At 39.0% G+C, this 12,873-nt stretch overlaps 1 protein-coding gene across 1 annotated transcript in view; it reads right to left on the bottom strand.

Annotated features, from left to right (window-relative positions):
• Klf12 (Kruppel like factor 12) overlaps positions 1-12,873 on the bottom strand; it is a 247,326-nt gene that overhangs the window by 151,848 nt on the left and 82,605 nt on the right. The window contains exon 3 of the mRNA XM_042054071.1: positions 2,635-3,181. Coding sequence (XP_041910005.1) covers positions 2,635-3,181 — 547 coding nt within the window. The remainder of the gene's footprint in view (positions 1-2,634; positions 3,182-12,873) is intronic.

Genomic DNA, 12,873 nt, shown 5'->3' with positions numbered 1-12,873 from the left:
CTCAGAGTCATGAGCAATAGCAAAGGGTGCAGCAGGAGAATAATCCATTAAAAAGCGCCTTACTCCCTTTTTCCTCTGTAGCGAGCGTGGTCGGCCGGCAATGGGAAATAACCAAACCAGCCTTATATGAAATACTCAGCTTTAATAATGGGAGAAACTTACAGAGCCAGAGTTCCAGCAAAGAGTAGGGAACCAAGGGAGAAGCTCACCAAAACAAGGATCTTTTAAAGGTATTTTGTGCCCCGGAGGGGTCACGCCCCACAGACAAGGGATTGGTCAGCTACCCCATCATTCCTCCACTTGCTGAGTCCAGAGTGTTGCTGAGATATGTTTTCTGTTCCATGATAGCAGATGGCACATAGTGTGTGGAGCAGAGAAAGCCCCTGAGTGAGTGGCCATGTAGCTTGAAATGGACACAAACATGTTACAGACTCTGAGAGCAATCAACTCACGGGAAACTGGCTAAGCTGTTACCCATATGGGCTTGGCTCTAGACAAATGGTTAGGCTTTCCTCAGGGAGTGTGAGTATGCATGTTTATGAAAAATTGATCAATATGTACAGACTCACAGCCGTGTTTTCCTCCTCCCAGATGTCTACAGACAGAGCCTTCCCCGCTTACAGAGACCACTGAGTCTTACCAGTCCTGGGATTATATATAATAAACATGCTGAGGTCCAGGTTGGTTGCGGCAGGAAACCCCAACTTGATTCCAGCTTTGCCGTGCGTGCACATGCATGTTTGCCTTTCCTTCAATCCCGCCACACCCCTGGGCAGGGCACCAGAACCAAGCCACATGGGCCTTGGCAGCGACATTGTTACATAAAGCAGGGAATGTCTACTCTCAAACTTGCAAACTGAAATTCCTGAATCAGGAGATTGTTAACTTTGTTCAAAGAGGGAAGGGGAGACTTAGTTGAGTACCATGAAGAAATTTCATATCGATGAGACAATAACTTCCAGGGTGAACACGCAGCTCTATATGGATGTTTATAAACATCCTGCCAAGTTTTCAATCATATATCATTTCTCAATATTGAATCCTACCTTTCACCAGAAGCAAAACAACCGTGTTGCCTAGCATTTTATGAGAAGACAGTGGTTTATGCATTCATGGATCATGTTTTAATCATGGGCCTCAGTAGTAACACAGTGTCAAAGCAAAAAGCAATATCGGGAAAGTCTGATCCTAGCATTGTGTTTGGCCTCTAAATACACAAATATGCACTCAGTTTCACAGGGAATAAGTCAATAATATGAGATTTTATGTTTGCAGAGAGGGTGGCTTAGTGCTTTGTGGGAGACATGGAAGTTACAGTTTCTTCTGTTAAAACTAAGCATAAAGCAGTAACTTATAAGTAGAAGGCAACTCCATATACAGGTGCCTAACAATTAATGAAATAACTAAATATTATCACATGAGCATGTGACAAAATACCTTTTTACCTCCTAAAACTTAGAGACCCTTAATAATGTATTTTGAAATATTTCCATTCTTACCCCGTTCTTTAAAAACCATAGTAAATGAATTAGAAGTTGGCGAAATCTATATGAAATTTCACAGATGTACATCTATTCTTATTACAGGCAATGATGGTCTGAAAGAGAATGACTCCGATAGGCTCATATAGGAATTCCATGGTCACCAGGCCATGGAATTGTTTGGATTAGGAGGTGTGGTCTTGTTGTAGTAGGTGTGGTCTTGCTGGAGAGGGTGTGTTGCTGAAAATGGGTCCTCTCTCTCTCTCTCTCTCTCTCTCTCTCTCTCTCTCTCTCTCCTGCCTGTGGATCAGGATATAAAGCTCTCAGCTACTGCTCAGGTGCCATTCCTGTTGCGTGCTTCCTGTTGTTATGTTCATGGACTAACCCTCTGAAACTGCGAGAAAGTACTCAGTTAAATGTCTGCCTTTATACATTGCCTTGGTCAAGATGTGTCTTCACCATGAACAGAACAGTAAATAAAAGACAGGCTCTCAGTGTGTAACGTTGGCTGACCTGGAAATCTCTTTATATATATCAGACTGGTTCCAGATGTTAGTGGCCCACCTGCGTCTGCCTCCTAAGTGCTGTGATTAAGGGGATATTCCACCATGCCTGGCTTCATCATTTTCATATCAACCTAATTTAAAAGGTACTCAAAAATAAGTGTCTAGATGCTAGGCAATCCATCTTCATGGCATTTTATATTAACCATCTAAAAATGTCAAGTTTGAACATATACCGAAAAAAACCCTTACTTACTTTAAAAAACACACGATGACCAATGTCCATAAGGGATTTATGAACTTCCATGCCATATATAATTCTACTGTCCATGGGCTGCCTCTCCCATTTTACCACATAAGAAAAGCATTATTTTGTAAATTAAAATATCCAAACTCTTGACATTAAATGACTCAGTAAATAAGTATATGGACTGAGTTCAGCTAAGGTAACTGTCCATATATATGTGACTGCTTGCAATCACTGTGGCCAATCAGGTGATCTGCATGGCTCTACATGGAGTGCCTTTGAACATAGTGTCTGCACACAATCCAGGTCCCAGTCAATGAAGAAAAAAAAAAAGAAAAGAAAAGAAAGAAAGCCACATGTTTTTCTCTAGTGCTGAAACACCCTAAGGTTTTGTGTCTCTTACCTTTGCCATGGCTTCTCCCATCCTCCAGGAGCGGCACGACGATAGTGTTGTTCACATTGCCAGGCGACCTTACGGCTGTGTAGACAACCGGCACTGACTGTACCACCACAGGGATGCGATGAACATGACTGAGTTTGTTAGACTGTAAGTTCATGGGACTGGAAGGTGGAACAGGATGAATGATGTGTAAAAACTGCTGGCCGCCCACGCCAGAGGCAGAGGCAACGAGGGGTCCTGGAGATAACACTGTTGACGAAGACGACGCTGAAGACACTGATGTTATAACGGTGGGGGATGAGGCTGGACGGCTAGAAGATGAGGAGGAGGTTGAAGTTGAAGAAGGTGAGGAGGCAGACGCTGTCATGGAGACTGGGGAGGATGAAACAGCGGTAGGGGAGGTCCTGGCTTTGTTGATTGACAAGTCCACTGGCTCAGTTTGTGTCTGGAAGTGATCTACAGGCAATGAGTCCTCTGGGGGCTCCCCTTTCACATTATTTAGCAACAGGGGAACAGCTTCCATATCGGGGTAGTTGTGGACGTTTGGAGACTGCAAGGAGAAAAATGGAACAGATTTATCATTATTAATAATATATTTCAATAGATGCATGATTTCTTATTTGAAAGTGTATTGATTTTCCCTTATTGCAATGGGACATTCGTTTATTCACTCAAACATTCACAAAATTTTCATTAAGTCACCATGATGGACATTTCTGTTCCACTGGGAGGACAAAGCCACAACTTCTTAAGCTAAATTCCCTGTTTATACAAGGGAATTTTTTAAATGATCAGTAAATTCATGTCGAATTTTCGAAAGACAAGCTCAGGGTGTAAAGCTTCATCTTAGAATTGTATAAACAAGACTGGTTTAATTAAAACATCCCCTTTGTTCTTCTGGACACCCCCTACCCTGGCACTGGTGGTGGTTTTCAGTGCTTTCTTAGGCAGGAACTGGGAGTTTTCATTAGATGGGTTGAAACAGCCCCGGCTGTGGAGTTGCGCAATGCCATGAATGATTCTACCCTTGTGCAACATGATCCTGAGCTAGAGCCAAAACATCATCCAGCAGCAATCTTGGGAAACTCTCTATGACCTTTCTACATTCGTGTTGGGCACCAGAGCTCCTAAGACACGCTCATTCAGAGACGCCACAAGAATTCTCTAGTCTCCCAGGACTGCTCATCAAGTTAGCAATCATCTGACATCGTTGAATTATAACTCTCAGTGCCCGTCAAGGTGTTTTTCCCATTAAGAGCTCACTCATAATTATGACACTGAAACCCGAGGAAAGTTTTCAGAAAATCCTACATAAGAAAGTTTAAATTGTCTTTTGACTTTTTGTTTAACTTAAAATGATAATTTTGTTTAAGTTCATTTGTATTCTTTAAGTTTTAATGAGAAAAATTTAATAATAAACCCTACTGTTCTCAGCATAGTATTAATGGGCATGAATATACTTTTCTTAATTCCTAAGTTAGAAAAGTATCTATGAAATTCACCCTTCCGGGACCAAGGGGTCCATGTTCTGCTGGAGTGTGTCAGGAGAGCCTCAACAGAGAGAACCAGACCACAGCAGATTATTTTGCTATGTCTAATTTAACCAAGGCAACACTCATATTAGTATTATTCTGTTAGATGAAAACCCCAAATCACTATTTTCAGCTATTTTGTGGTTTCAGAACAACAGTTATGTTAAATTGGTCATTTTATTCTTCATTTCAGGAAATATTTTCATCTGCTATTATTTCTGAAAGAATAGAAATGCATTTAAAGGTTTTTTTTTAAAAAATATTCTTCTTAAAAACTTTCATTATAGAATATAAATTTTAGTTCTATTCAAAACTTATAATAGGCAGTAGAGTGGGGGCGTTGTATTTAGCTACAAATAAAAGAGAGAGAAAACAAATCAACAGTGGGACCAGAGCACGTGAAAGGAAAATGGGCTGATGTTTTAATGCCTTCTCCCTATTCTTGGCTAATAGCTGCCAGCAAAAGCATATGAATTAGAAACATAAAGGCCGAATGATCTATAATGCTTCCTGTATGGAATCCTAACTAGGATTTGCACTTTAGGTATTAAAGCAAGGAACAGTTTTATAAGCCATCCCAAACACATTAGGAAACAAACAAACACCCAAACACCATAAATTATACCACTTTTTTGCAAATTTGTCGACATTATCACTCCTCCTCTTAGAACGGTATGTTTAGTTTATTCCTAGCATCATCATTAAGGCTTTGTTCTAGAAGAATAATGTGAGTTTTCTCTGCACAGTACTTTATACATGCATAGAAAAGTCCTTGATATTGCTTTCCTCCCAGTTAGTAACTGATTCATATTCCAAAAGTTAAATCATTAAACACACTATTAAACAGTACCAGTCTCTTTGGGTGGTTACATAGTAGACAAACTAGAGACTCTTACTTTGGAGACAACGGTTATTTCTACCTTATGTAGGAACAGACCTTTACAAATAGAGGGTTGAGGAGCAGTTCGTCCCTATAGAAGCAGTTCCTAATGGACATGAAATAGCGCATTGGCAGATGATAAGTGGATTGGGACACATGGAGTTTATGTAAAGGGGTGGCTTCCAAGCTTTATGAGGTCCCCGACTGCTCTGTATTGTGAACGAGAACTCACCACTAGCATGGCACTGTCTATTGCTCAACTGAGGAAAATACTTCTTCCATAACCACGGTACAGCATCAGATAGTGACTCCCTCTCAGTTCCACTGGATAGACTAGAACGTTATAAAGTCAAAACACACAGAACCCTTAACTCCTCCCAGATGCCCAAGAATTCAACAGCTATTCTCCTGTGTTCTGAATCTTTGGATCAAACAGTAGGGGCTTTGGAAAATTGTGCATGAATTTTTATATGATGGCTAATCTCTCACATACAGCAGTTAAAATGAAGCCAATATGTTAAATAATTATGCTCTATCAATATCAAAACAATAAAATCTTTATTTTACCCTTTATCTGCTTTCAGTGTCAACAGGGCATCTTATCCCAAATGCTTTTACTAATCCTTTGAGACACACAATGTGGCAGGTAAAGCTGTTCACACTTCCAGCTTTGGGCAGCACAAACCTATTTGTAAAGTCAGCGGTGTTACAAGATAAGGTCTCTAAATAGCTACGACATTTCTCCTTCCTCCTTTGAAGAAATGGGAAAGACCCACAAGGCTCAACCTTAGAATCATCATCAGGAATTCATTTCTTTGCTTCCCCAAAGTGGAAAATTGAAATGCATTCATTCTGAGGTTTGGACCCTTGTGTGGGAAGCTGGAATGAGCTGCTGGGAACACAATTGGCTGCCGAGAGGGCAAAGAAGATGAGGGAAATAGAGAAGATGGAGAGAGTGCTGAAGGAGCAAAGGAAGAATGGAAGATGGGCAGGCCTGGAAGGGGAAGGAGCGCCAAGGGGGCAACAGAAATGAACAAAGATGGGAAGCACACTACAGGAGATGCTTCTGACAAAAGAAGAAAAAGAAGGATTGCATGGTGGAATTTCATCCTTTAGCAACTATTCACATTCATAGACATATATAGCAGAACCAACTAAGTGGTTTTTGTGGTCCTCCAATGCCCAAAGAGGTTGGCTTGGGAAGCTGTCATATAAGCTGAACTTCACTGTTGATTGCCTTGGTATGGAAGATGGAACTCTTCCTACATTCTCACTGGAGAACAAAAACCAACTTCCTAATGGCAATGGGACTTTATGGGAGGACTGGATTTTTTTCAAAGAGGAATATAATTTCAATTTTCAGAAAGTTATATAACGCCCCTCAGAACGGTTCACCATAAAATTTCAACTTTTTAATAATGTCTTAGGAAATAATAGTGTAAATGCATACAGAAGTCCAGTAAGGTAAATCTAACAATATACTCCACGTACTCCAGAAAATTTGCATACAGTAAAAAGAGAAGCAAATGATCAAAATCTTTTCTTCTTAGACTGCTAACGAAGTCAATAAATTGCCAAAAGTATTGCAGAGCTCAGTGGTTCAACATAGTCCAGTGCAAATTAGCAAAAGGAGTCATTGAGGTGATACAGGCCTTGAAAAACAAGAGGAAACACTACACAATAGAGCAAGTTGTCACTGAGACATCATATCGTTAAAAATTGTCCTGAATGTTTAGCCCTTTTTTTTTGATTTTTCAGATTGATCCAGAAGAACACTCTATCACAGCTGCTGGAACATAGTTTATTTTATCTGATTAATTCTATTTCTTTTTGCTCTTCTTTCTTTTTTTTGACTTCTTTCTGTTTTCTTTTGATTTCTTTATTTTTTTTATAGTTTTATTGAGTAATATTGAGTTCCTCCCCCTCCTCTTCTATTCTCCTCTGTGACCCCCAAACTCCCAATTTACTCAGGAGATTTTTTTTTTCTTTTTTCTTTTCTTGGTTTTTCGAGACAGGGTTTCTCTGCAGCTTTTTTTTTAGAGCCTGTCCTGGAACTAGCTCTTGTAGACCAGGCTGGCCTCGAACTCGCAGAGATCCACCTGCCTCTGCCTCCTGAGTGCTGGGATTAAAGGCGTGCGCCACCACCGCCCGGCAACTCAGGAGATTTTATCTTTTCCTACTTCCTATGTAGCAACAAAGAGGACCCTATGAGAGAAATATATGATTTGATTTCTTTTTTTTTCCAGTTTATTTATTTTTTATTAAAAATTGCCATCTCCTCCCCTCCTCCTCCTCTTTCCCTCCCCTCCCCTCCACCCACACCCCCACTCCCTCCCTCTTGAGGCCAAACAGCCATCAGGGTTCTCTACACTATGTTGAGTCCAAGGTCCTCCCAACTCCCCCCAGGTCCAGGAAGGTGAGCAACCAAACTGACAAGGCTCACACAGAGCCCGTCCATGTCGTAGATGATTTGATTTCTTTTCTTTTCTTTTCTTTTTTTTTTTTTTGAGACAGGGTTTCCCTGTAGTTTCTAGAGCCTGTCCCAGAACTAGCTCTTGTAGACCAGGCTGGCCTCGAACTCAGATGATTTGATTTCTTAATGCTACAGTCTGATCAACTCCAAAGGGCAAAGCTTCTTTGTTTACATGAAATTCAGAGTGTGGCTTAACCCTTAGGTATGTGGCTGGGAGGGATGGCTCAGCAGTGAAGGGTGTGCACTGCTCTGTTCCCTAGGCACACGTCAGGTGCTTCAAGGCTACCTGCAACTCCAGAGACTCCAAAGCCCTTGTGATTGTCATGGACACCTTTCCTCATGTGTTTGTGAGTGTTTACAATTTATTAAATCTTTTTCAAGTCTTTAAAATACATTCTGTTCTTCCTGCAAAAAGTAACTAAACTAAACCCATACATACCTGTAGTTATTTGTTGTTTTGTGCTGCATTATTTTAAATACAATTATATTTTAATTAAAGGGCTATTTTTAAAATATGACATCCATAGAAGTTACATCCCTCAGGTTTTCCCCCTTCATCGTGACTGATGTGAACACTCTGCAACTCAGACTGTTTTGCTCCCAGGGTAAAGACTCTCTCTGGAGTTGTACCACACACTTGGGTTTTCTCTGTGTTCTTTCACTTTACTGGAAACGGAGCCTATTTGTGACACTTTCTATGTCACACGACATATGTCCTCATGCTCCTCATTTGTCTTGTCTTCAGAGATTTATCTATTTCATGTGTTCAAGGGCAGGGTCGCAAACATAAGTGCCATAAAAATGTAAGCTTTTAAACCAAGACTTGAGTCTTCGAAAAGCTTTCAATACAAATATTTCAACTGTTCCCAAACATTTCCTTATTTTCTGATTGTGACATTTCCCATGACTTTTATCTCATGGCTTTCATAAGTTACACCATTTATCCAAACCAATCAGAATATAAGTGTTTACAGTTGACAGCACTCTTAAACTCTGGTGGGGCCGTGCGTGCTGTGAGGCTGGCTGAATGGAGGGGAAGACAAGGGATTTTGCTTATGTAGTTTTCAAATTAAAAGCAGATATTACTAAGTACAAAAAAGATGGACAAACATGCTCATACATGAATGTCAATATTATATGTAAACACAAACATCAAAGAAAAGGGAGCAGTAGCATAGCTTAATTGATGGCTATGCATACATCTGTTATAAAAGGATATAGCTTTTAAGATATTCTGTATCTTAAATCACCTTAATTCCATCTGGTCAAGTTAGAAGAAGTACTTGTCTATAGTCAGTCAATGATCTACTTGAGATTCCTTCACTGAGGAATTGCATTCATCTGACTGGTCTGTGAGTACAGCTGTAGGGTATCTTTTTGACTGCTACCTGATGTAGGAGGAGCCAGGCTACTGTGGGCAATGCCATTCCTAGGCAAGGAGGCCTTCGCCATATGAGAAAGGTAGCTTGGCAAGCCAAGGAGAACAAGCCAGTAAACAACATTTCTTCCACGGTCTCTGCTTCAGTTCCTGCCTTGAGTTCTTGCTTTGGCTCCATCTCATGATGACTGTAACTTGTTAGCTAAGTATGTTGTTCTGTTTAGTATTTATCACAGCAACAAAGAGGCAAGATAGAAGGGTACATCAAAAAACAAAGGACAAAAAAAAAAAAAAACCCAGAAAGTTAATTTTCTACTGCCTAACAATTGTTTTTCAACTAAGTCTACAAAGAGTATCGGGAAAATTCATTTTCCTCTCTTATCTAGTGAACTTTTAATGTCTTAGATCACCTGATGAAAAGTAATATCCATTTAATAATAATAACAAAAGTTATTTTAATTAGTAGAAAAGATAAAGCTCTCTCCTTTTAAATCTATAAATGCTGTGGTAGTAGTTTTTATCAGTGTTACAAATGATAGACAAAATAACACAATAAGGTCTTATCAGAAGCTTGGATAATTGAATTTATTTCAAAACTGAGTACTTTATATTTTAACACATGAAGATTACACACCATGACCAAGTTGGCTTTCTCCCGGATACAGAGATGGTTCAACATATGCGAGCCAATTAATAGAACAAACCACAGAAATGGATTAAAGACAAAAGTCAGATGATTATCTCAATAGATGCAGAAAAAAACCTATGACAAAATCCAACATGGCCTTCAAGATATGAGTCCTAGAGAATGTGGGGTCAGAAGGAACACATTTCAACACAATAAAAGCTAGAAAACATTAAGCTAATATTTAAGCACTATTATATATAGAACATGATTTCTTAATTTGTTTAGTAACAAATACATCAAGAGACAATAACTATTTGGATAAAATATTAACGAATTTTTATATTTATTGTGATGATAAGTCTTTCTTCCTGGAAAAACAGGGGGCAAGGTAAATGAGTTCAAGGTATGATATCTGGACATTTGTGTCAATTTAATTTTGACAAAAATCAAATAACAATTGCTTTATTTTTATAGTTGTGAAAAGTACAGCAAATAACTGGGCACAAAAACAGGAGGAAACAAACGGTGATGGTTTTAATGTAGCTATGAACTAGGTAAGAGTAAGGGACACAGGACCAACACTGTGACAATCAGCGTAGGATTAAGCAATCACTTGTCATCCAGTGACTGGGGAAGTCTGAGGTATAACATTGAACACAACTAAATTGTTTTAGATAATGCTAAGTGGAAGGAACTGTTAGTGGACAAAAGTGAATCTGAAGAAGTAATTTTGTTCCTAGAAATATTTTGTTTACACATGAAAACATGGAAAAGGTCAGGACAAATTCTAGCTTAATGGAGTTTCCATTAAGAGGAATTCTATTTCATCTTCAACTCTTTTACTCTATTTAAAAATACAAACTATTTTATATTCTTATATTTTCTATTTATTTTTATTTATGTTTTAATATTTATATATAAACTATTATATATATTTATATACCTTTATATTATCTGAAGTTAATCTATGTCACTTTAAGATAGAAATACTATTTTATTTTTCAGAAAGTATTGGAAAACAACTCCTATGAAATGCATTTGTGTTGACTCCTAATAAACCCTCCTTTGCCTAAATCCTAATCTCAGTATTTTTTGTTAATACAAAATATGCTTTGAGGCGGAAAAAAATCTAAATCCATAGGTCGGTGCTTCATAATTTTTACTTTAATTTTGGTGTTTGTGTGTGTGTTCTTAGGTTCCATAGCATCGTGAGAGGGAAGAAAAAATACATTATATTATGATGAGAGAAATCACAAACCTCATTGAAGCTCAATTTGCCATAGAAGTTACTACCATCAGATTTTACTGGTGGCATGAATATTCTATGGAAATTAGTGTGTGCATCCATCTATCATCTGAAATTAAGCTACACAAGTGAGCTAAATATAATTAATCACTGCAGGCATGCAATTCTATAACTACAGCGGGTTAAAGCCAGGGTTCTCAGTAAACACCATCTTTGTACTTGAGAAAGTACTGTCACCATTCCTCTATCAGGTTTCAGTACGACAAAGCCTTTCCTGTCTTGATGGAAAGCATTCACACACAGCTGCTAAGTGTTTAGTCAACGTTATAAATGTATAGTATTAACTATATGTAAATTCACTACAGTCCATCTAAAGATGCAGTAAAAGAAGTAAGCCTCTCCCATCCCCCAAGATTCAATGGCATTTGCATCACATTTTTAGAGACCTGCATTCATGGTCAAAGAAATATATAAATAATGAAGCGTGTTTCAACTGTATGTTCTATAAAACCAAGTGTCTTCCGTTGCATGGTGGCTCATGCCTGCAATCCCAGATCTCTAGATGCAGCAGCAGGAAAATTGTTACAAGTGCTAGGACAGCCTGGTTTAGGGCTGCGTAATGTGAATCGGTCTAAAAACAAATAAACAAACAAACAGAAGGCAGGAATGTTGAGACTGCTCAATGAGAAAAGTCACCTGTTCCCAACCTGAAGACCTACGTTCATACGTTCATTCCTAGGGCACTGAACATTGAAGTGAGGGGTGGCAGTGTGTATATTTTGTAAGAACAGGCATAAAAAAAATCCCTTGAAATTATGGCCCATCTACACATATGTATCTGTGAGTCCATATGTCTTAATTTCTTGTGTAGTTTTCAGATTTGTGCTGTAAATACAGGTGTGTGTTTGTTTGTGTGTGTGTGTGTTTGTGTGTGTGTGTGTGTGTGTGTGTGTGTGTGTGTGTGTGTGTGTGTGTGTGTGTGTGTTCTGTGTTAATCAAGAAGCATGTTTGGGACTGAAAAGAGCCCAAGTCACAAGTTCTCCTGGCAGTCTTCAAAACCACTTAGAATCTGCCTATGCAGTGAAAATTCCATATGTAAGCCCATGAAATATCTAGTGTCCCATAACTCCTAGGCACGCCCATGAACTTCTTTTACAGGGACAACACCTTGCATGCAGAACATGCATAACAATGTACTGCTTACAGTTTACAGCACCTCGATGCAGAAAACTGGGATAGGTGTTTGGTTTATGAATGGAAAGAGACATGGGAAGGTCAAGGAACATGTCAATGGTTCTATAGGTAGACACTATTCAAACAGCCTTCCGTGAATTCTGACCATGAAGTCCATGGCTGTATTATAAATGGCCGATTTATGCCTTCCTATCAGGATGAGGTGATGTCACTGTCCTCACTTCTACGAGACATTTTTCAGTTGTCTCATGCAACTCAATGACCATGGTGTCATTTCATAGAAAAGAAGGAGGCCAAAGGTTAAGTGAAAGCTCTCAGAGACGGCACAAACATTTCTTAGTATGATTATTTTTCCATTAATAGTTTCCCTTCTGTCTCTCAAACAACATCTGCATGGTATTTGATTGTTTATTAGTGAATAAACAGAAAAAGAAGAGGCAGACCCATTCATCATGTCTCTCATCCAAATAAAAGGAGCCTAGTTCCCATGAGATAAAGTTACTCTGCGTTATGGCTTTAAGTGATTCCTGTGATGAAATCGCAAATTAATTACTGAGTAAATAAGCAAACTCCTATTTACATGCTTCATTTTCTCCTTAACGTCAGAACTTCCACTTGCAGTAAAATAGCCAACATTCAATTATCTACAGTCATAGAGGAGATCATGGTGTAAGTAATCCCTAGTGACAGATAATCCAAAAAGCATTTATGTAGGGTTTTCAATTCATTATATGATTCTTGCAGATTTATCACCATAATTGTATCTTTCCCCCCACAGGCTCGTATTAAAATCCATTTGTAGTTCTTGAACATAGGCCAGTCAACAGCGGGAAGGCGTGCTCCAGACACGTGCTGGATGAGCAAGGGAAGCTGATTTGTTAGGAGCATTGCTTTCCTTACAGAGAATCGAC

The sequence above is a fragment of the Arvicola amphibius genome, chromosome 13 (assembly GCF_903992535.2).
Source record: "Arvicola amphibius chromosome 13, mArvAmp1.2, whole genome shotgun sequence".
NCBI classification, from domain to species: Eukaryota; Metazoa; Chordata; class Mammalia; order Rodentia; family Cricetidae; genus Arvicola; species Arvicola amphibius.
The sequence above is the reverse complement of the archived record's forward strand: the minus strand, read 5'-3'. Positions and strand labels throughout refer to the sequence as shown.